The sequence below is a fragment of the Protopterus annectens genome, chromosome 5.part0, assembly GCF_019279795.1.
Source record: "Protopterus annectens isolate FY-2018-M chromosome 5.part0, PAN1.0, whole genome shotgun sequence".
Taxonomy (NCBI): Eukaryota; Metazoa; Chordata; order Ceratodontiformes; family Protopteridae; genus Protopterus; species Protopterus annectens.
Window position 1 is genome coordinate 243,709,143 of NC_056735.1, and position 22,569 is coordinate 243,731,711.

A 22,569-nucleotide genomic window follows, 5' to 3' on the forward strand; every position below is an offset into this window, starting at 1 on the left:
AGTACAGAATTTATCAGATTACATATATACAGCTTTAAGTAAAGACAAAATGCAAATTATTGTTTCTTCATAACAATATCAGACCACATTAACAGAACATAATAATATAACCAACAATATATTTTTTAATTTATATGGAAATCAACTAAGTGCACTGGCGTGAAGATAATTTTCAGCAATGACCTGGGATGTTAGAGGCAAGAAAAAAAAAAAATGACATAATTTTCAAAACAAAATATCCCTGGCTCTGCAGTATAGAGGATGAAGCCCTGACTATAACCCACATGACCTGAGTTTGACTAGAGGCTCAGGCAACTGGAGAGCTGGACAAGGGGGGACCGGAGTGAGTGGCTTACTCCACTTAACCTATTAGGGGGCAGAAATGGTGGTTTTGATCAGGTAAAATACGGAAGTTTACAGGAAAACAAGATTGGGGGATGTGGGCTTCGAGTTCAAAGCTGGTGATGGCAGCCCTTGTAGTGGGTGTGACTGCATACACCCAATGAGAGCACATAATGCTCAAAAATAATAAAAAGCATGCTTACACAATAATGCAATTGGTAACATAAGCCACCAGAGGGTGAAATTGGAGGCCCCTCTCACCAAAAAAGCCTTGATGGCTTTATGTATTTTTGCTTCTAGGAAAAGAAAACTTATAGTTGGTATTTAACGACTGAAAAATAAGACAAAAGCAAAATAAAAAGAGAAAATACAAGAATAACAGATATAACACTACAGTCAAGTCACTCCATTAATTGATTTATTTATTTTAATACATGTGAGCTCTTCTGTTACATAATTATTTGTTCTGCTCATTCCTGCTACAGAAGACAGCCATTTACTGCAAACTGGGATATCACAAAATGCAATTCAATGAAACAGAAAGTAATGCTTTAAGCCTACTCTTCACATGCTAAAAACCCACACAAAAATGAATATTGCAGTTCTAAATATGTGCTTATTTTGTGTGGAATATTGTAAAATGCACATTTCATAGGTTCATAGGTAGGTACTAAGCTATTGGCCCTAGGGCCTATATAAGCCTAGCCAAATGGTACCCTGACTTTTGCCACCCAAGAAAATTATTTTCCTGTACCCCTGTCAAGCAGAGCCACAGAAGTAATCCCTGGGGTGAATTTCCTATCTCCCATCCAATCATCAAGATTTTTCTTGTAGAGTGCTAATGAGGAGCTTTGTTTGATATAGATAGGTAGTTTGTTCCAGAGTATGGGAAGTCTCTGAGATAGGAATCTATCCCTCCAGCATGTTCTGTTTATTGTGGTGACAAGGTTTAGGTCCCTAGAGCGTGTAGCTCAGAGGGATTGGGATGTCTTTATGTGGAGCATGTCCAACAGCTCTGGGTTTGACATAGCTTTGTATGTTAGGCAGAGATCGCCTCTGAGTAGGCGATATGTGACAGAGTAAAGCTGGAGTTTTTTGAGACGGTCTGCGTAGGGCATCTGTTTGATGTCGGTAATCCTCTTTGTGAGGTATTTCTGTGGCCTTCCCAGTTGTTGTAGATGTCTTGTGAGGTACATACCAAAAGGGGCATTGTACTCTATAATGAGTCTAATGAGTGATGAGTAGAGGGAAACGATGACCTCTTTTTTCCTGAATGAGAAACGTTTTGTGACGAGGTGTGCCACCTAGAAGGATTTCCTGACTACTGTGACAATGTGATTATCAAAGGAGAGACTACTGTCCACCTGTGTCCCAAGGTCTCTTATCACACTTTCGGTGTTAAGTAGACTACTGCCTATGTGGTAGTCCATGGGTACAGAGGTTTTACCAAAAGGGATGACAATGCACTTTTTGGCACTGAGCTTGAGGCCAAGGCTTTGACACCAGGCATCTGTCTTAGTGAGGCCCTTTTGTAGGATGTCTACATCGTTAGGAGATTTGATTATGGCTCCTAGTTTGCAGTCATCTGCAAACTTTGTTAGCCAAAGACCTTCTGTGTTAGCCTGTACTTCAGAGAAGTAGATAGCAAACAGGAGAGGACCTAGTACTGAACCCTGTGGTACTCCACTTGTCACTGGTCTGAAGTTGGATTTAGAGTCTGCTACTTTCACAGTGTGGGTTCGGTCAGTGAGCCAGTTGGCAACTCATTTTGTGACATAAGGATTTATACCTAGTTTAGTGAGTTTGTCTATAATTCCAGAGTGGGGGATGGTGTTGAAAGCCTTGGTGAGATCTAGATAGGCTGTGTGTACCACCTTACTCTCCTGTACAGCTTTGAAAACAATTTAATGGTACACATTAGCAAAGCAGTCTAAAAGTACTTTCACTATGCTCAGTTTCTCACAGATTAATAAAGGGTTATTTTTTCCTAATTTACATTATGACATGTGGCTTAGCCACGTTCACGCTACTGTTTCTGATAAAGTTATAATCTGTATGTGGCACACACAAAGTATCAGACTTGACTACTTGAACCCACAACTGAAAGGAAGCTTCCACTATCAGCAGACAAAACTGAATGTCCCAAGGATCAGAATCCAAGAACTGCATTCTATCAAAAAAATGGCTGAAAAACACATTTTAAGTGGTTTTGCAGCACCTTTGCATCCCCAATGTGTGATTGAGGGAGGACAATCCTTCTACACCCTTAAACTTATATATACCAGTTCTACAGTTGCACCAAGTCAACGAGGAGGCAAACTCTTCCAAAAAGGGCATTGCTTTTTGTGAACCCGCTGACTGTAATTTCCCATGGAGGAACTCCAATCATCAGGGGGGGTTGAATCTTGGGCAAGTGAAGCTCAAGAGCTCATTCTTCATCCACTCATGGTTTTCCCAAAAGGAAATGTTATTGACGCAGTGCCAGAAGGAGCCACATAATACACTGCTACTCAATATCAAAAAAGGCAGCATCTAACCTGTCTTTAAAACTGTTTTTATACACATATGTGAAAGAGAAAACATAAAAATAGTATAATTTTTATAAACTTCTCAGTGACCTTCTATTGTAAACTTCAATGTTTTCTTTGAACACACAAAATCCTGCTCTTCTGATGTAAACTGAGACTTACCATTTTTGGGGTCAATATAAAATTCATCCTTGTGTGATGACACCACACGGTATGTCACCATTCCGTAGTTACCAGAGTCTCGGTCAGTGGCTGTTACTGTGACGACTGGACTTCCAACTGGGGTGTGCTCAAGCAGAGAAACCTAAAATACACAAACATCCTGAATCATTACAACACACCAATATAATAGTTGTAAAGCAAAGCAAATTTAATGGTCAGTCACTACTGCATAGCAAGACAAGGAGATCAGAAACATTAGCATTAACCTAGTAAAATCCATGGAACCTATACTCAAAAATGTATTCTAGTACCCTTTAATAAAAATGAATGCATGCAGTGTTCAAAGGATTCTGCAAGTGAATGTTTATATATCTAATAAAGCAACAGTTTTATTATTTACTCCATTTTTTTAAAAAAGGGAGGAAAGCTCAGACAAACAAAATTTAAAAAATGTGGTTTAGAATGGACTGAGTCTATACTTATTTGATTTATGTAAATGATAAACCTTCAAGCTGCTTAAGTTGCATAGCTCTCTCAGTCACAGCTTATTTTCTTTCAAATATTCTTTGCTTACAACATAAAGACATGTTTTCACACTAGCAATTGTAAAATGCACCTAAAGTGAATCACAATAGCTACATCAGTATACAGAAAATACTAAACAACTGAGATGAACACTACACGTAATGACTGGATGGACTAAGCTAGGCTAGAATTGTGAACTGGATGTTTAAAGCTCATATCAAAGCTGAGCATGACAGGGGGAAGTGGAAGACCTGTTCTGCTTTTAATGAGGGAAGGAAAATATTATACTTTTTCTTAACTACCATTCTACATTTAAGGTAAGGAAGGTATAAAGAAAGAAAATGTTAAGAGTTATAACCATGAGTAGTGCAAGGCCAGCTAGGTACTCTTTTATCTTCTGCTGAAAGATAACTTGGAGGGCACACCATTATTGTTTCTTATCAAAGATATCTACAACTCTTAATCATTTCAGCATCGAGCGGGAGAGAAGAGAGAGCCCACCACTAAAGGATAGATTTGTGTAACTGTCTATAGAGTGATCTGCAGAAACTTGTCTGCTTAGTAGTTAATTCTTCTGTAACACGGGTTAATTCCCCAAACTGGTGCTGACTCAGCTCAAAGCTGAGGAGCAAAAAGGATCTTACCAATGTCCAATGTTGAGGACCATTAGAAAAGCTCTTGCGTATGTCTTTAACTGTAGCAAGCTGCTTGCTAAAACTGTAACAAACACCGCTGTCTGTTTAAAACACACGGTCTTCTGTTGTAACCACAATTATAGCACTGGCATTAACTTGTGAAGCAGCAATACCCTTGTGGCTCCATAAGCAATGCCAGTACTACACTTATGTATCATCAGCACTTACTGATCCCGTCATCTAACAGCTTTCACCTGGGCATTTGCACTTTTTGCCCCATCCGAGTTAAGTTGAAACCAATAAACCAAGGCTGATTAGCCATCAGGCAGCTGTACGGAAATGAAAATGTTATATCTGGAGGTGCATGTATGCAAGCACATCCACACAAGTGTGCAAACATACATGCACACACGCACACACACACACACACACACACACACACACACACACACACACACACACACACACACACACACACACACACTCATACACACACACACACACACACACACACACACACACACACACACACGCATATAAATGCAAACAAACTCACATTGCAAGATGACACCAATCTCTAACAATAATAAAAAGTTATCAGTAAGTTCATTCAAACATTGCACTGTTTTAATAGGGTTATACTATCTGAACATCTGCCAGAAACAAATACATTCACACTCTTGCTGTTCAATGAGATGCACATCCTGTCACATGCCATTTCTGACAAGAACCTCTGGGGAAAAGGTATCATAAGTAATCTCTTTGTCAGAGCATGTTAATATTGCACGTGCTATGAAACAGACTGACCACTGTCTATGTGTCTAAACTGCTTGTGTAGTGGCTGGTCAGCATTTGTACAATGGGTGTCTGTAGTCCTAATTAAGTAATGGTAAGTGGCTAGTATTGATTGCTCTTATTCATTTACTGAGTAACATAACTATGCCTTTTGTGAAAAGGAACAATTTCAAGCACTGATACCAAAGGTTAAAGGCTACAGTTGGTCAATATATGGACTACTGACTGGTATGAGACAAAACCAGAAGAGAAACCATTAGCTCATCACAAAAGTGAAGCAAACACATTCCACTGAGTTTCAGGAATCATCTCTGTCTTGTGTTTATTTTATTTAGTTGTTAACCCAGCAAGCCCACAGGACACATATCTCTTGTCAGAAGCCATCCACAAGTACTCTCTGGTTAAGTGATTTACTCTGAGTAAAACAGATGGCAAATGAAGGCTGATGGGATCAAACACTTGACTACAGGAAGTAGCTGTTAACAGTTCATATCCTTAATCCTGTGCTAACTATAAGAAAAATCAAATCAGCATAGGAGTATTTAGGTAAGAGAATATATGAGGAGGAAAAACTCTAGACAGGGAGTAGGATGACATGGCAACCACCCAGTGCATACATGTTTGTTGGCTTGTGTTTAATGGTGAAGGACAATGTTACAAAGTTAGAAGTTATATATGTGGTACTATATGGTTTTACAGAGTGTAGCAGTTAACTGCATGTCATCTAAACTATAATCAGTCCACATTTTTTTAAGGGCGAGCTACAGCTGATGTGTGAACTACAGTTATTCCATATGCAGCTGTATGCCAAAGGTTCAAACTCCTTAACCTCAAATAAAAATAGAGGGTTTGCAGTATCCGTAACTCACCTTTTGCACCCCTCACTCATCTCCACATGCCATCCAATGACATGTAATTTTAACAGTACAGCCTGCCTTGTGTACTATTACACAGAAGTAGTACTGGAGTCAGTGCATGAATGAAAGTCTGCTCTTGCAAAAGTTGGATGATTTTAGGAAGCTCCATAGCTCAAAAGGACAGAGGGCTGACTGCATAGCACAATACATGTTTTCAATTAGTATCTGAGCACTGGAAAAAACAGCTAGGGAGGGGCAGGACTGAGTGATAATTGTCAGTTTGCTCATCCTATAGGAGGGCTGATTATAGTGCACATGAGGAGTACCCTTATTGGGAATGATTAAAAGTATGCTCTGTGTACACTGGCACTTCACTGGCTAAGCCGAGTCAAGGAGTGTGCCCTCTCAAGACAAGCATTATCAGTGTGCAGAAGCAAGCACCTAAACTGGGGCATTGCAAATCTTGGTAGTAAACTGTGCATGAGCATCCAACAGTTGGAAAGGTGTGGAAGCATCTAAAATCTCTAGGCCTTCTAAAAAAATGATGGTCAACTTCATATCTATAAATTCTTTGTTCCTAGCATCCTTTGACTCAAGGGATGGGAAAGGAATGAATATGCCTATGTGGTCAGTGTGTGGCTAGATGATCACAAGAAGGGAAGGATGGCGAAAGAATGCCAAAAAGGTCAAGATGATTTTCCACTGTCAAAGACACGAAGCCTGTGCCATGATGACAAGTGCTTAACGCGAGAAAGACAAAATAAGGAGCAGTGCTTCATGGCAGGACAGACAATGTTAAAACTACATGTTAATGATTGGCATGTGGAGCTGAGTGAGTGGTACAAAACGTGAATTATGGACATTGCAAACCCTCTATTTTCATTTCAGGTTAAGGAGTTTGAACCCTTGGCCAAACTACTTCAACAACAGCAGTGGAGATACTCTCATTGCAGAAGTCTATCAGAAACATAATGCAACGTAAAATATCTGATGTACTACTGCTTTAATGGCGTGGGTTTAAAAGCATGGGCCACAGCCTGCAGTATGTGCCTGTTAAGTAGGCATATAATGCTTGTTTGTTACATCCCATCAGTGAGTGACGACAGGCCAGCTACAGTTGTATAGCCTTGTCTTTGCAGCAGATGTCTAGTGACCTGACATGTGGTGCCATTGTTTACAAAGTCAGCATTCATCATGCTTTGTGTGATTTTGTTATACAATTGGTTTTGGCACCATGTACAGAAATTTTACATTACAGAAAGTGATTAAAATTAATCTTACCCTTAACATTATCAAATGCTATAAATATGTTTGAGAGCAATGGGTGGAGACAGGGTTATGTTATTCTGGGGTTATGATGAGAGTGGGTCAGATGACTGTTCACCTGAATGACTAATATTTGTTAAATAAACATATATATGATGTATTTGCTAACATAACACCTGATGTTATCTGTCAAATTTTATCTGAATATAAAGACAAATATTAAAAAAATTGTATCCTTAACATTTAATGTAATTTTAATACATTATGTAAATCTATGTTTGTGCTCCATGCATGGCCCACTGTCTCACTTATGCATTCTGCAACTTACATGGCGATGTTGACAATTTTTCATTAAGAAAGGAAACGCACTAAGAAAGAAATATTAAGCTTAGTTTTAGTTACTGTTTTGCAATTACTATGAAATTCTTAACAGGTTTATTGAATAATTGTGTATTATCTAGTTTACAGCATTAAGCTGCAGTCAGCTAATAGATAGATGCATTCATAAAATGCATCTTCAAAGTGCATCCTTGAAGAAAACTTCAAGCTTTTGCATGAATAATGTTACATGTTTGACAGTGTTAGGTGGATAAGGGTAACTGGTTGCAGAGAAAAAGGAATTGTAATTAAGCAGTTTGGGCTTTACTTTCAGGGGGTTATATTCTATCCATTTGTGAAAAGGAATAAGAATGTCTCAAGTACTATAGCTTTTGTATCTTTAAGATACAGTACAGCATTTATTTGAGAAGGCTATTTTTTTTTTTTTGATATTTCAATGTAGTTGGTACACTGGGGCTGAATGTGGAAGAGCATAAAGGTCTACTAGGCCACAGGTTAGAAACAATAGATGGTGGATGGAATGGCCTCAAAAATAAAAAAAAGAAACAACAGAAGATCTCTCAGCATAGGTTCATAGGTGTATACTAGGCTAATGGCCCTGGGGCCTTTACAAGCCTAAGCAGTAAAAATGTGGAACAAGCGATAAGGTGGAGAGAAAAAAAAAAACAAAGCAACAGCAAAAAAGAAAATAATCTCTCCACACCATCAAGCCAAATAAAATTTATTAAAAACGACAAAGCTTTCAGATACCCCAGACCAACCTATGTTTACTTATTGTAATTGTAATACTTTGAAACAACTTTTATGTTACAAAGATTTCTCTTTGAATAATACACAAGGAATTGAGTTTAAGAAGAAAGGCACTTTTCCTTGCTACAATTGTTCATGTTGTACGAGTATTAATCAGTTCCCAGAATTATACATCCTATGAGTGGCAGGAGATTTACTTCTCACTGCACAGCGACTTATAATACCTCTGGTATCATATATCTTACTACATGTAAGAAATGTTCAGGATTTTATGTGGGCAAATCAGTCAGGTGACTGAGGGATAGAATTATTGAGCACAGGTCGGAGATCCGCAGAAATATACCTACTAATTCACTGGCTTGCCACATTTCTGCAATGGGTGCTGCTCATGAATTTGACTTTAGGGTCATATCTATTATATACCCAGGTATTAGACTTGGAGACCATGTTAATAATGTGGGCATGATGGAAAATGAATGGATAGTGAGGCTTGAAGCAGATAAAGATCCGGGCTTAAATAAACAAGTTACACTAAAACCTATTCTAAAAAATAAACAAAGGAAAATTAGAAAAAAATGAGAGGAAGATACGTATATACTCCTTGCCCCTCTTATCACTGTTTCTGTATCTTTAAGAACTGGGTGTTCACCTTAATCAATTAATGGCTGTGTCATGTGCTATTAATATAAATGTTGGTTTTAACTTCTATTTTGTGTAAGACACCGAGGAAGGATGTTTTTCATATCCGAAAGCTTTGTCGTTTTTAATAAATTTTATTTGGCTTGATGGTGTGGAGAGATTAGTTTCTTTTTTTGCTGTTGCCTTTACAAGCCTGGCCATAGGATTACCCTGGCATAGTGCCACCTGACCTTGGTTCCCAGTGCCTCTGTCGGGTAGAGCCACTGGTGTTATCCTCGGGGTCAATTTTCTGTTTCCCATCCACTCATCAAGATTTCTCTTGAAGAGGGTTAGTGAGTTGCTCTGCTTGACATGTATGGGAAGTCTGTTCCATAGCATGGGCAGTCTCTGGCTTATGGATCTGTCCCTCCAGAATGTTCTGTTAATTGTAGTAATGAGGCTGAGGTCTCTGGAGCATGTGGTGTGGAGGGATTGGGATTTCTTTAGATGTAGCATTTCTAACAGAGCTGGGTCAGACATGGCTTTGTAAGTCTAAGTAAGCGATATGAGACAGAGAATAGTTGGAGTTTTTGATTCTGTCTATATAGGACAAGTGTTTAAGCCTAGGATCCTTTTTGTGAGGTACTTTTGCAGTGTCTCCAGTTGTTGCAGGTCTCTAGTGAGGTACATGCCAAATGGGGCATTGTACTCAATGATTGGCCTAATGAGGGAAGAGTAGAGGGAGACAATGACCTCTTTCTACCTGGATGCAAAACCCTTAGTAATAAGATGTGCCACATAGCAAGACTTTCTGACCACAGGGGCAATGTGGTGATTCAAAAGAGAGGTTGCTGTAAACCTGTGTTCCCAGATCTCTTATAATGCCTTCTGTGTTCAGTGGACTACCATCAATGTGGTAATTTATGGGAACTGGGTTTTTCCCAAAGGGGATGACAACACACTTTTTTTGGCATTGACCTTAAGGCCATGGTTCTGACATCAGTCATTGGTCACAGTGAGGTCATTCTGTAGGATGTCAACATCACTTGGGGAGTTAATAATAGCTCCCAACTTACAATTGTCTGCGAACTTTGTCAGCCAAAGTCCCTTCTTACATTTTACATCTTACATTTTTTTTTTGTTTTTTTTAACTGGTCAAATGGGCAGCCATGCTTCATCTTCAGAGTCCAAAAATAAAACCCATGATATCCAGATGGGTGGAAAGAAATGAAGGCCAGGTTGTCCAGAAGAATAGAAATGTAATATATTTAATTAAGCATTCTAATTATGTTGCTGTTGACCATGTTGAAGATGTTTTAGGTCTTACCATTTGGCACAAATTATATGACTGAGAGATTCAGCCAGGACAGACTGACTACAGTGCATATGATACAGGCAAGTCTAGCCATTTTTGACAGCAGTTTTTTTAGTTTGGTCAGGTTTCCTACTATGCTAAATAGCGGTAGCCGTGCTTATTCTTTTAAAGCCACAGATGATGCAAACCAGGATGGCTGGTGGATGGAATTGCAAGATAATGATTCTGACCATGCTTAATCGTTTAAGTATAAATCACAGAGGCCAGACTGATAGCATTACAAAATCCACAAATTAAAGTAATTAGGATCATGCTGGGTAGAGGGATAACAATGGTTGGTGAGGCAACACCAGTGATTATGAAATGTTGCAGGCCTTGAACAACTGGATGCATGTTCATGGTAGGCTAAGCTGTTCCATTGTTTAGGAAATGTTGCATCCTTCATACAACTGTATACATATGAATGGTGAGCCATATGTAGCCAAGTTAGCCATTAATAGGTAGTCCAAGTCTAATCAGATGAAGGAGGAAAGAAGAAGAGGCTGTCCACATGATAAACATGATGTATAATAATTAAGCAATTACAAATAAGGATGGTAGCTGTAGTCAAATGCCATAATGCACTTTCCTTTGTCTTGATGATGATGGTGAAGACAGCAACAACAACAATGATGGCAGACATTTTATGCAGGAAGGAAGAAAGAGACAATATCTGATAAAGCAGTGTCAGCAAAAAGGAAAACAGTAAAATACAGAGAAGGCTGAATGCAGAGAATGGCAAAAATAATTACAGTGTGGAAGTTTTGGGTCACTGTGTATTATGCTGATATAAACTTGACTATTTCTGTGCAGGTCCAGAAGTATTGACTTCAAATTGCTCAACAGAAGGGGGTTGGGGAGGATCATGAAAAGAGCAAACTTTCTGGCAGCAGAAGATGATGATGATGAACTGCAGGCTCAATCCAGCATCATAGGAAAGCAGGAAAAAGAAAACAGCAGGCCGTTCATGAGTCAGACCACAATGGCAAATAGAAAGTAGCTGGGCTTCATATCATAGCAGAATGACCTGATGAAGCCCTCTACTTCAAATGGCAGAAATGATGAGAGCCATAACTTCAACATGAATACATTGAAAAATGGAATGTTAACACCTACTGAGCATGCTTCAAGGATTAGTCTCGGAGTAGGCAAAAGCAAATGTAAGTGTTGTTGCAGGAGGCCAGCCCCACCCCCAGCCGCCTGAAAATCAGATGATAATTATAGATAATAACTGAAAAACAGTACAATTACCCAGGGAGAGGGCATAATACCCTACAAGGAGAATGTCATTCTCTGACACATGCTGACCTCCTGTTTCTGTTGACCAAAGGGAGTTAGCCAAATATATATAGATACACATACCCATATGGATACAAGTACACACACACACACACACACACACACACACACACACACACACACACACACACACACACACACACACACACACTCACACACACTATCCAAACAAAAAACAAAGAAATGAAGTGTGGTATTTCCTTCTGGAATAGCACTGGGGTACCAATACATTTTTGTTCTTTTTGGGGAACTCTTTTATTTAAAGGTGTTGAACAGTATAGGCACCTTAAGCACTGGTTCATGTTCACCTGCAACGCAGGTAAGTATAAAGTTATTCTTTTCACTACATGGAATATTTTGTTGCCATGTTATGAAACAGGAGGTCATAAAGAACGCCATACATATGCACAGCCCATGGGATAAGCTGCTATTGTCTTTGAAAGGAAGTCAAACATAAATGAAATAAAAGAGTTAAGCAAACATGACCTCATTAATAGTTCTGAATGTCAATGTCATTAATGCTTCCCACTTTTTGTAAGAGTTTACACTGTTTTCATGATCGATCTGAGTGGGATAAAATGAGCAGATCAACCAAATTGACAAATGCATGGTGTTACTCAGGGGTAACTGTCGATGAGCTGTTTATGGTTTATAAATCAGGGGCAGTAAGAAAGGAAATGTGAGGCAGAGCAGACAAAACGTCCACTGACATACCTTCTTTGCAGGATGATAAAGGAAGTTTTTTCCTACAAAGAAATTGGAAAGGAGATATTAACTGGGGCAGAGCGCTGATCCAGTTGGGTGTGTTCCTGACTCAGACTGGGAGCACATGTCTTCTTAAGTAACTTGCTCAGAGTCAGAAAGTGGACAAAATGAGGCTGAGGGAGTCAGACCCTGGACTACAGGAAGCAGCATGTGATCAACTCATAGCCTTAGTCCTCTTTGCGAACATATGGCAACATCAAGTGTCATTTAAGTCAAAATAGTGCAGCATGAATATTTTTTATTTTGTGTATGATGACTGTGTTTGCCATAATAGTATGCTGCTCCACAAACTGGAGATATGAAAGCATGAATTCATACTATTATAATAGTAACAGCTATGGAACGGAATTTATGATTATCCTGAACCCCACCATAGATGATGTCTTACTCTAATGGGAAATTAATGATTTGCCACCCCTGGAGGGATGAATGGGTCACACAGGGCTTCAAGGAGTAGGACTGAAATCTGGAGTACTGGCATGGGATATAACAATAAAGAAAATTGTTTTTGTTAGACCAAAATGATCATTACCTGAATGTGCCTACTCTGGTCTGGGTTTAACCTTGCCATGAGGTGACGTAACCTTGGTGTTGATGATATGAATATCATTTCAGGGGTACATGGTATAAAGTTACCTGCATGTGAATGCTGGAGACTCACCCTTTTAGTTAAAATCATGGGCATAAACCTGTGTTTATTAACTAATATGAATTTAAGATAAATTGAACTTGTTTTTTAACTTTTGTTATGAAACCTGTCTCAGTGTGCAGCTTATATTGAACAAGTACTTCTCCAGTTAGTAATGTTTGTGGCCACATAAAAAGTTGCTGTAACACAGAAAGTTGTAATTGTTATGGAATCTGTGTTGTCTATGGCATATGTTCATAGTTTTTTCCCTTTTGTGTGAATGACATGGCACAAGAAATTTACTTAAAAAATGTGTGACAGAGACCAACTTCCATGTTGAAAATCTGTGTTGTATTTTACATGCTGTATGTTTGTCTTGCTGGACTAAACTGTCTTTTTCTTATTCTCCCCTGCTTAGCTTTATCTTTATATGTACAATGCAATAGCTATGTCTAAATGCTGCTGCTGTGAAATTTCTAAACCACAGAATGGTATCATTTGTACTTCCATAATCTGCATTCTCTGCATTTGAGCTCATCCTTAACTCACCGAGATCTCTCAGCCACAAGCAGGAATTCATATGACATACTTACTTGGTAAATAAAGACTTGACAAACCAACAGGCAGGCACAATTTAAATTCTTACAGATAAAGCAGAAATGTAATGTATGATTCAAGTGGTGCAGACTCCATGCTTCCACAGACACATGTCCATCATTACCTGATAAAGGTCCTGGGAGAAGACAGGAGGGTTGTCATTGATATCTTCGACTACGATGGTCAAGTTTGCTGCAGTGCTGTGTTTTGAATCTGATGACAAGATGGTAAGTATATATAAATTCCTTTCTTCAAAATCGAGGGGCTCAGTAAGTGTGATCCTACCACCATAACGATGAATGCTGAACATTCCCACATAGCTAGAGTCCAAAAGTAGCACATAAGAGAGAGCAGGACCACTGTCTACATCATTTCCTGTCACCTGCATGATTTCTGTACCCATCAGTGCGTCTGCAATAAAGAAGATAACCATAATAGATATTGTGCTCGACATCATCATGTATTTCTTAATAGCAAAATGCTAAATAGCAAAAAGCTTAGCATTACTTACATACTCTCTTTTCAGAGAAAACAAAATATGCTCTGTATATGAGGTAGCCATGCATTAAGATATATTCATGTCATGCAGAGAACATTCTTTTTTTCTCTTTCATCTGGTAAACTATATGCTGGATATTCTAAAGATTTCACATCACTTTTTTGCAACCTTTCAGTCTTTAGAGTCAATATTTATTCTGCTAGAATTATACAAACTGTAGATCCGCCTGATAACATTTCCATATCTTAGTGCCCTGGTGGGTTGCACTAGATTTTAGAAAAATATAGTCTCAGATCTTCAAATCTCTTATCACTGCAGCAATGCACTTCTGTTTGATAATTCCTTTCTGCACTCTAGATTCTCATAGACACACACATTCATTTTTTCTCTCACTGAAACAGTTTCCCCTTGTTTAGATAAATACATACTTGTCTTGAACTTTTACATTCTGTTCCTACTGTACAGTCTTCCTTCTCCTCTATGGACAATGGTGATCTGAGTTCTTCTGGTTACTGACCTTCCTATGCCTGCTGAGTTTTGACTTTCTTTTTCTTCAGATTAGATAATCTCCTATAATGTATGTCATAATAACATTTCTGTCTCTGTTTATTCCTTTCTAGCATTTTATTGACTCTACCTTAATTATCTGGCATGACCAAAGAAGCTGAACTGAGAAGTTTACACTTTAATTAACCATCTTCTTATCAGTAACAGAGCTGGATAACAATTGAGTCCCTGTAAAGATGTATTCCTATATTGCAAATTCATCAGGTGGATTCCTAATGATTACAGTCACTGCTACTGTTCTTTTTCAGCAGATTGTTCATTGCCTGAGTGGCTATTTTTACCTGTGCAATCAAACATGGGAATCACAAAATTACAGTGATGTCCTAAAATTCTCCTTCACATTCAAATATCATATGTTGAGGATAATTGTCTGTTATGACAACATATCTTTCTTTGTCTTGAAAATATAACCCTCGGTGTACTTATCACACTAGCACAAATAATGCCTGTCAACTTAATTATTTTTGGGTGTTTCAAATAATAACCTACATGCAACACATTTATATCATAAACCTTGCTTCTTTGAATGGAAACAACCCTGGTGAATATACTCTACTCAACATACCTGCTACATATAGTTCTTTCCTGTCTGGTCTGTATATTACTCATACCTGCTATATATAGTTCTTTGTCTGGTCTGTATTTTACTTTTAGTTCATATTTTTGCAGATCAAGAAAGATAATTTGTAATCTCAGTGATGTCATACATAAGGATTTTCTAAATACTATTTACAAGCGTTTTTGACTGTCTTTGCTATAATTTTAGCCTTAAATATGTTCATCCATACATATCCTTCCTTATTTAAGCATATATGTTTTGTATACTTGTAAGCAGCTTTGATTCAAAGGCATCTGATCCATTTCCTGTAAGATCATAGCTCAAACACCATTCTGACAGACATCTACTTTGTAACATTACCTGGCTTATTCACAGTATAGCATTTCAAGGCACATGCACCTGTTATTAGTTTACTAAGCATATCAAAACTTGTTTCCTGTTCATAGCATTAATGTCAGGCTACATTTTGTTCCAATAACTTTCTAAGAGGCACAACTTACTCCAATATATCAGATAATAACTTTGCAAGATATTGCATCATTCTCAGAAATTTTACTGTTGCTTGTTTGTCTTCGGGCCTTGTCACTCTTTTTCTGTGAGTTGAGGTTCAAGCCACTATGACAATGGGCCAGATTCAATAAAGCCTACACTAAGTGAACACTAAGTGTACACTGTTCTGAGTGAACAGACAACATAGACATAACTGACAGCTTCTTCCTCCTAATTTTAGTTTTCCAAGTGATATTCTTGCAGCTTTAAATATTGACAGGGATTCATAAAGGTTACCACAAAGTGTAGACTCCATGTACACTTACTGTATTCTTTCTGAGTGAATAGAAAGCCCAAAAAATGTGATAAGAATGTTCTTGAATACATATCATGCATACTTAGTGCACGCTTAGTGTAGGCTTTATTGAATCTGGCCCATTATTTTATTTGTTTTATACTTGCTCTAATTTGACTTAAAATTACACATCACAATTTGTTCAGTGTTTATATAAGTTTCTTATCATTCTTTTCTTGAATACATCTGTATATTAAGAGGTCATTAATTAAGTTCATAGCATCTTCTATTCCTTCATTTATTTATGCTATACCTCTTTGAAATACCACTGCTGCTGATGACATATAAAATGAAAGTCCCATGTATCTATGTACATCTAATTGACTATTAAATAAACAAAACTTGCAGCTTTCTGTTTTTGGGTTTACCTAACTGAATTCCAAGAAATAACTTAACATTTTGCAGTGATGAAATAATTTCCTCAACTAGTTTAGATACTGCACATCAATACATACTTATGTATTTACTGGAGTACAAGAGACCCTTTTCTATCATCATGTAATTACAGAACTATAAAAGCAAACAGCTAAATTCAGTTACAAGGTAAACTTTCAGAAGAAACATACAATAAAAAACAGAAATGATGTAAGAAACTGAGTAAAATACTGACACAGGCAAAGGAATGTTGTCATTTATGTTTTGTTCAATATAAGGTTTGACATCAAGTGATGTAATCCATGAAATACTAGACTTGTAACACTACCTGGCTTATTCACAACATAGTATTTCAAGATAGTTGTTTCTGTTATTATTTTTAAGCATTTTAAAACTGTTTACCTGTTTGTAGCATTAACGTCAGGCTGCATTTTGTTCACTCAGCTTTCTAAGAGGCATAATTAACTCAGATATGTTAGATAATATCTAAGCAGGATACTACATCATTCCTCGGTCTTATTATATCCGTTTGTCTTTTGGGTCCTGCATTTGCCTTATCATTCTTTCTTTCTCTGAGTCAGGATCCAGCCCCTCTGATTTTAGAATATGACTTATATTTCAATCTTACTACTTTTGTTTTATATCTGTTCCAATTTCATTTAAAAATTATACATCTTGGTTTGTTGAGGTGAGTGTTGGTCTGAATGAGGATTTGGTGAGCTGGTTATTATATTCAGAACTAGCCAGAGTCTCACTGCTAGATTGTTTTGTGCATCATCCCCCTCACAGTCTTCATTCACTGTGAAACTGAGGATTTCATCCACACAGCATACATCCTATGGCATACAATTTGCTTACTTCCTCTTTCATAAACTGCCTGTCAGATTTTCAGTGCACCATCCCTTCCAGAGTCACTGACTTTCAACATAGCAGAAATCATTTCCTCAATCACTTTACATTGCACAAATCAATACATGCGTATATATGTATATATTTATTCATGTATTTATTTATTTTACTGGCATGTGAACTGGACTACAAGTGTTCCTTTTCAGTCATGATTAGTCACAGTACCACAAAAACAGTTTAATTCAGTTATAAGATAAGCAAACTTTTGGAAAAAAAGATGAAACAGGTTTATGACACTAAGCAAAACCAGAAGTGAAGTAGGTAACTGAGTAAGATGCTAAGGCAGGCAAAGGAACAGTGCTGCATAACTCCTATTAGTCAATATAAGGTTAATATAAGGTTAGATATCAAGTAATGTGATCCAAGATATACAATACTTCTATTGTTTTACAATACTAGACTGTTATTTACCCATTCTGTTGAGCCTGTATCCGTCTTAAAGACATTTAAGCTCTCTGTTCACTTTTCTTTCTCTTCATTATTACTACAAAGAACTACCCTTACATTATCTGAATGATCTCACCAACTCTTATCTTAGAGATGACTTGCTACTTCATCATGCTCTACAGTTTTACTACAAATACAAAATAGTCTCACTATCATGTATAAAAAACTGCAGCAATTCTATGAAATGTATAGCTAAAATGGTGCATTTATTTCAGTTTTTATGTATCTGCTGTATTCTTGCAACAACTTTATGTCATGTTCATAGCAATACAGTGATCTAATTTGGCTGTCTTTATTAAGATTGTTGGTTATGTTCCTTGTTCTTTCCTACTGTTAAGCAGACTGTCTTGTTTATTGACTACAGTTGCTTTACTTGTTCTTATTGTTTAAGGAATTCTCTCCCTCAGAATTCACTGAAGCTGTGCTTCCCATCTGGAGTTCCAAGGTAGCACATGTAAAATAAATTAATAAAACAGATTTACTACTACCAGAGTGTATGGACTTGCTTAAAAAATAGTCTCCTTGAAGCTTCTTAAAATTGTAAATAAGCAACAAATTCATATAAGATATCTTTGCTCCTCTGTATATACAATGGTTCTGTGATTATGCAGCTGTTTCTGTACACATTTAACCCATGCTTCTGTACAATGAACACGTTTCACCATGCCCAAATTCTCACAGGCCAAATTACACAAAGTAATTGACAAACTGACTTCCTTACTTTGTACTACTATTTGCAAGAGGGTCTTGTACTTTTGAGTTTTGTATTCATATGGTAATATATTTCACCAAATGGATTTAATTGGTATTCTAAATATGTTAGCAATGAGAATATTACTTTTCTTTCAGCACCTTTCAACCTCAATACCTAAAAAATGTTTCCTGACATAATATTATAATCAGCATCTTCTATTTTGTTCAGTTAATTCATTTTCCTGTGTCATTTCAAACTCATCTGTTCTGCATATTTATATACATATATACATATATATTTCTTTTTAATATTAACTCTGATTTTCAAACCAAACCTTTGTGCAAGCATTTCTGATAGTAAAGATTATTCTGTCTCCTATCATTGAATCTTAAAAAGTAAGTCAGCAATCCATAGCCTTTGTCTTGGTTCATCTGGATCTATAGTTTCCAGAGAGTTCTAGTTTCATGTATTGAATGCATAATGAATAAATATGTTTATCTGAAAAGACTGGACAAACTGTCAAAACCCATATGGTCAACAATTTAGTTCATCAAACCATTCTGACTGAGATTGCTGTAGAGTAGGGATCAGGAAATTTGCAATTTTCCCACTGTTGTGCGATTTTGGACTAGTCAATCTTTTCAAATAGACCTGAATAAATAGCTATTTTCCATGGTTTGCAATAATTCTTGAACTTTTCCCATACAGTTTGTATTATGTCCTCATTATATCGAGCTTTCAAAGTAATATATACCCTTACGGCTTCTATCCCTGTAACATGTGGAAACATGGCACCCTGTACCTTTTCTGGCCTTTCCTGTTCAGAAGAGTAAGGAGCAAATGACATCTCTGGATTTACTTCTTTCAGTTTTATGCTAAAAAAAGGTTGCAACAAGATAACTTCTGGTGGTTGCATTTGCATTATCTTTGCATGAATGAAGGCGCTACGCTGAATGATCCTTGTGAGCTATATTATAGAAAAAGTGTGACTTTACTTTGAAAAAAAAATTTTTTGTATTGTGATACCCAGCCACTGAGGATGCACAAGCCAGTGCATTTCTTTGTGCCGGTCCCAAGCCCGGATAAATGGGGAGGGTTGCGACAGGAAGGGCATCCAGCGTAAAACCTCTGCCAAATTACTTATGTGGAGAACATTTCATATTTCCATACCGGATCGGTCAAAGGCCCAGGTTAACAATGACCGCCACCAGTACTGTTAGCCAACAGGGTGCTGGTGGAAATTGGGCTACTGTTGGCCAAAGGAGAAGAGGAGGGGGAAGGCATGCCTGAAGGCAGGAAGAGAGGAGGAAGGTTAGGAGTGTAGTATTGAGGGTAGGAACTTTGAATGTTGGCAGTATGACTGGTATAGGGTGACAGCTAGCTGATATGATGGAGAGAAGGAAGGTTGATATACTGTGCATGCAAGAGACCAGATGGAAGGGAAGTAAGGCCAGGTGTATAGGAGGCGGGTTCAAATTGTTCTATCATGGTGTGGATGGCAGGAGAAATGGGTAGGGATATCCTAAAGGAACAGTATGCCAAGAGTGTTTTGGAGGTGAAGAGAGTGTCTGATAGAATGATGTTTATGAAACTTGAAATTGATGATGTAATGATGAATGTTGTCAGTGCATATGCTCCACAAGTTGGGTGTGCGATGGATGAGAAAGAAAAATTTTGGAGTGAGTTGGATGAAGTGGTGGTGAGTGTACCCAAGGGTGAGAGACTAGTGATTGGAGCAGACTTCAGTGGGCATGTTGGTGAAGTGAACAGAGGGGATGAGGAAGTGATGGGTAGGTATGGTGTTAAGGAGAGGAATGCAGAAGGTCAGATGATTGTGGATTTTGCAAAAAGGATGGGCATGGCTGTGGTGAGTATGTAATTTAAGAAGAGGGAGGAGCATAGGGTGACATACAAGAGTGGAGGAAGATGCACACAGGTGGATTATATCTTATGTAGGAGGGCCAGTCTGAAGGAGATAGGAGACTGTAAAGTGGTGACAGGGGAAAGTCTAGTTAAGCAGCATAGAATGGTGGTCTGTAGGGTGACGTTGGTGATTAAGAAAGGAGGAGGAGTGTGAAAGCAGTGCCAAGGATTAAATGGTGGAAGTTAAAAAAGGGTGATTGTGAGGTGGAGTTCAGGGAAGAGTTAAGACAGGCACTGGGAGGCAGTGAAGAGTTACCAAATAGCTGGGTAACTACAGCAGAGCTAGTAAGGGAGACTGCTAGAAAGGTGCTTGGTATGACATCTGGATAGAGGAAGGATGACAAGGAGACATGGTGGTGGAATGAGGAAGTACAGGAGAGTATACAGAGGAAGAGGCTGGCGAAGAAGAAGTGGGATTGTCAAAGAGATGAAGAAAGTACACATGAGTATAAGGAGATAAGGCGCATGGCAAAGAGAGAGGTGGTAAAGGCTAAGGATAAGGCATATAGAGAGTTGTATGAGAGATTGGACACTAAAGAGGGAGAAAAGGACCTGTACCAATTGGCTAGATAGAGGGACAGAGCTGGGAAAGATGTGCAGCAGTTAAGGGTGATAAAGGACAGTGAGGGAAACATACTCATAAGTGAGGAGAGTGTGTTGAGTAGATGTAAAGATTACTTTGAAGGGCTAATGAATGAAGAGAATGAGAGAGAGAGAGAGAAGGTTGGATGATGTGGGGATAATGAATCAGGAAGTGAAACAGATTAGCAAGGAGGAAGTAAGGACAACTATGAAGAGGATGAAGAATGGAAAGGCTGCTGGCCCAGATGACATACCAATGGAAGCATGGAGGTGCTTAGGAGAAATGGCAGTGGAATTTTTAACCAGATTGTTTAATGAAATTTTGGAAAGTCAGAGGATGCCTGAGGAGTGAAGAAAAAGTGTTTTGGTACCTATCTTTAATAATAAGGGTGATGTGAAGAGCTGCAGTAACTACAGGGGGATAACATTGATCATTCACAGCTTGAAGTTATGGGAAAGAGTAGTGGAAGCTAGGTTAAGAAGGGAGGTGATGATTAGTAATCAACAGTATTATTTTATGCCAGGAAAGAGCACTACAGATGCAATATTTGCTCTGAGAGTGTTGTTGGAGAAATACAGAGAAGGTCGGAAGGAGTTGCATTGTGTCTTTGTGGACTTAGAGAAAGCATATGACAGGGTGCCTAGAGAGGAGTTATGGTATTGTATGAGGAAGTCGGGAGTGGCAGAGAAGTATGTAAGAGTGGTACAGGATATGTACGAGGGTAGTGTGACATTGGTGAGGACTGCGGTGGGAGTGACAGATATGTTTAAGTTGGAGGTGGAATTACATCAAGGATCAGCTCCGAGCCCTTTTGTATTTGCAGTGGTGATGGACAGGTTGACAGATGAGATCAGACAGGAGGCCCCATGGACTATGATGTTTGCAGATGACATTGTGATATGTAGTGAGAGTAGGGACCAGGTTGAGGAGACCCTAGAGAGGTGGAGATATGCTTTAGAGAGGAGAGGAATGAAGGTCAGCAGGGCTAAAACAGAATATATGTGTGTAAATGAGTGGGATGGCAGATGAATGGTGAGGATGCAGGGAGTAGAGTTGGTAAAGGTGGATGAGTTTAAGTACTTGGGATCAACAGTTCAGAGTAATGGTGAGTGTGGAAGAGAGGTGAAGAAGAGAGTACAGGCAGGGTGGAATGGGTGGAGAAGAGCATCAAGAATGATTTGTGACAGGCGGGTACCAGTAAGAGTGAAAGGGAAGGTCTACAAGAGGGTAGTGAGACCACCTATGTTATATGGGTTGGAGACAGTGGCATTGACGAAAAGGCAGGAGTTAGAGCTGGATGTGGCAGAGTTAAAGATGTTAGGATTTGCACTGGGTGTGACTAGGATGGACAGGATTAGGAATCAGCACATTAGAGGGTCAGCTCAGGTTGGACAGTTTGGAGACAAAGCAAGAGAGGCGAGATTGCATTGGTTTGGACATGTGCTGAGGAGGGATGCTGGGTATATTGGGAACAGGATGCCATGGATGGAGCTGCCAGGTAAGAGGAAAAAAGGAAGGCCTAAGATAAGGTTTATGGATGTGGTGAGAGAGGACATGCAGGTGGTTGATGTGAAAGAGCATGATGCAGAAGACAGGAAGAAATGGAAATGGATGAACCGCTGTGGCAACCCCTAACAGGAACAGCCGAAAAAAGATGATGATTATGAATAACATTTCTGAGCTACCATCAGTTCCACTATTCGCACATA

General features: G+C 38.5%; 1 protein-coding gene across 1 annotated transcript in view; it reads right to left on the minus strand.

Annotated features, from left to right (window-relative positions):
- Positions 1 to 22,569, minus strand: part of DCHS1 (dachsous cadherin-related 1) — a 935,819-nt gene that overhangs the window by 12,037 nt on the left and 901,213 nt on the right. The window contains exons 19-20 of the mRNA XM_044072218.1: positions 13,585 to 13,871; positions 3,033 to 3,174 (exon numbers count right to left, since the gene is read on the minus strand). Coding sequence (XP_043928153.1) covers positions 3,033 to 3,174; positions 13,585 to 13,871 — 429 coding nt within the window. The remainder of the gene's footprint in view (positions 1 to 3,032; positions 3,175 to 13,584; positions 13,872 to 22,569) is intronic.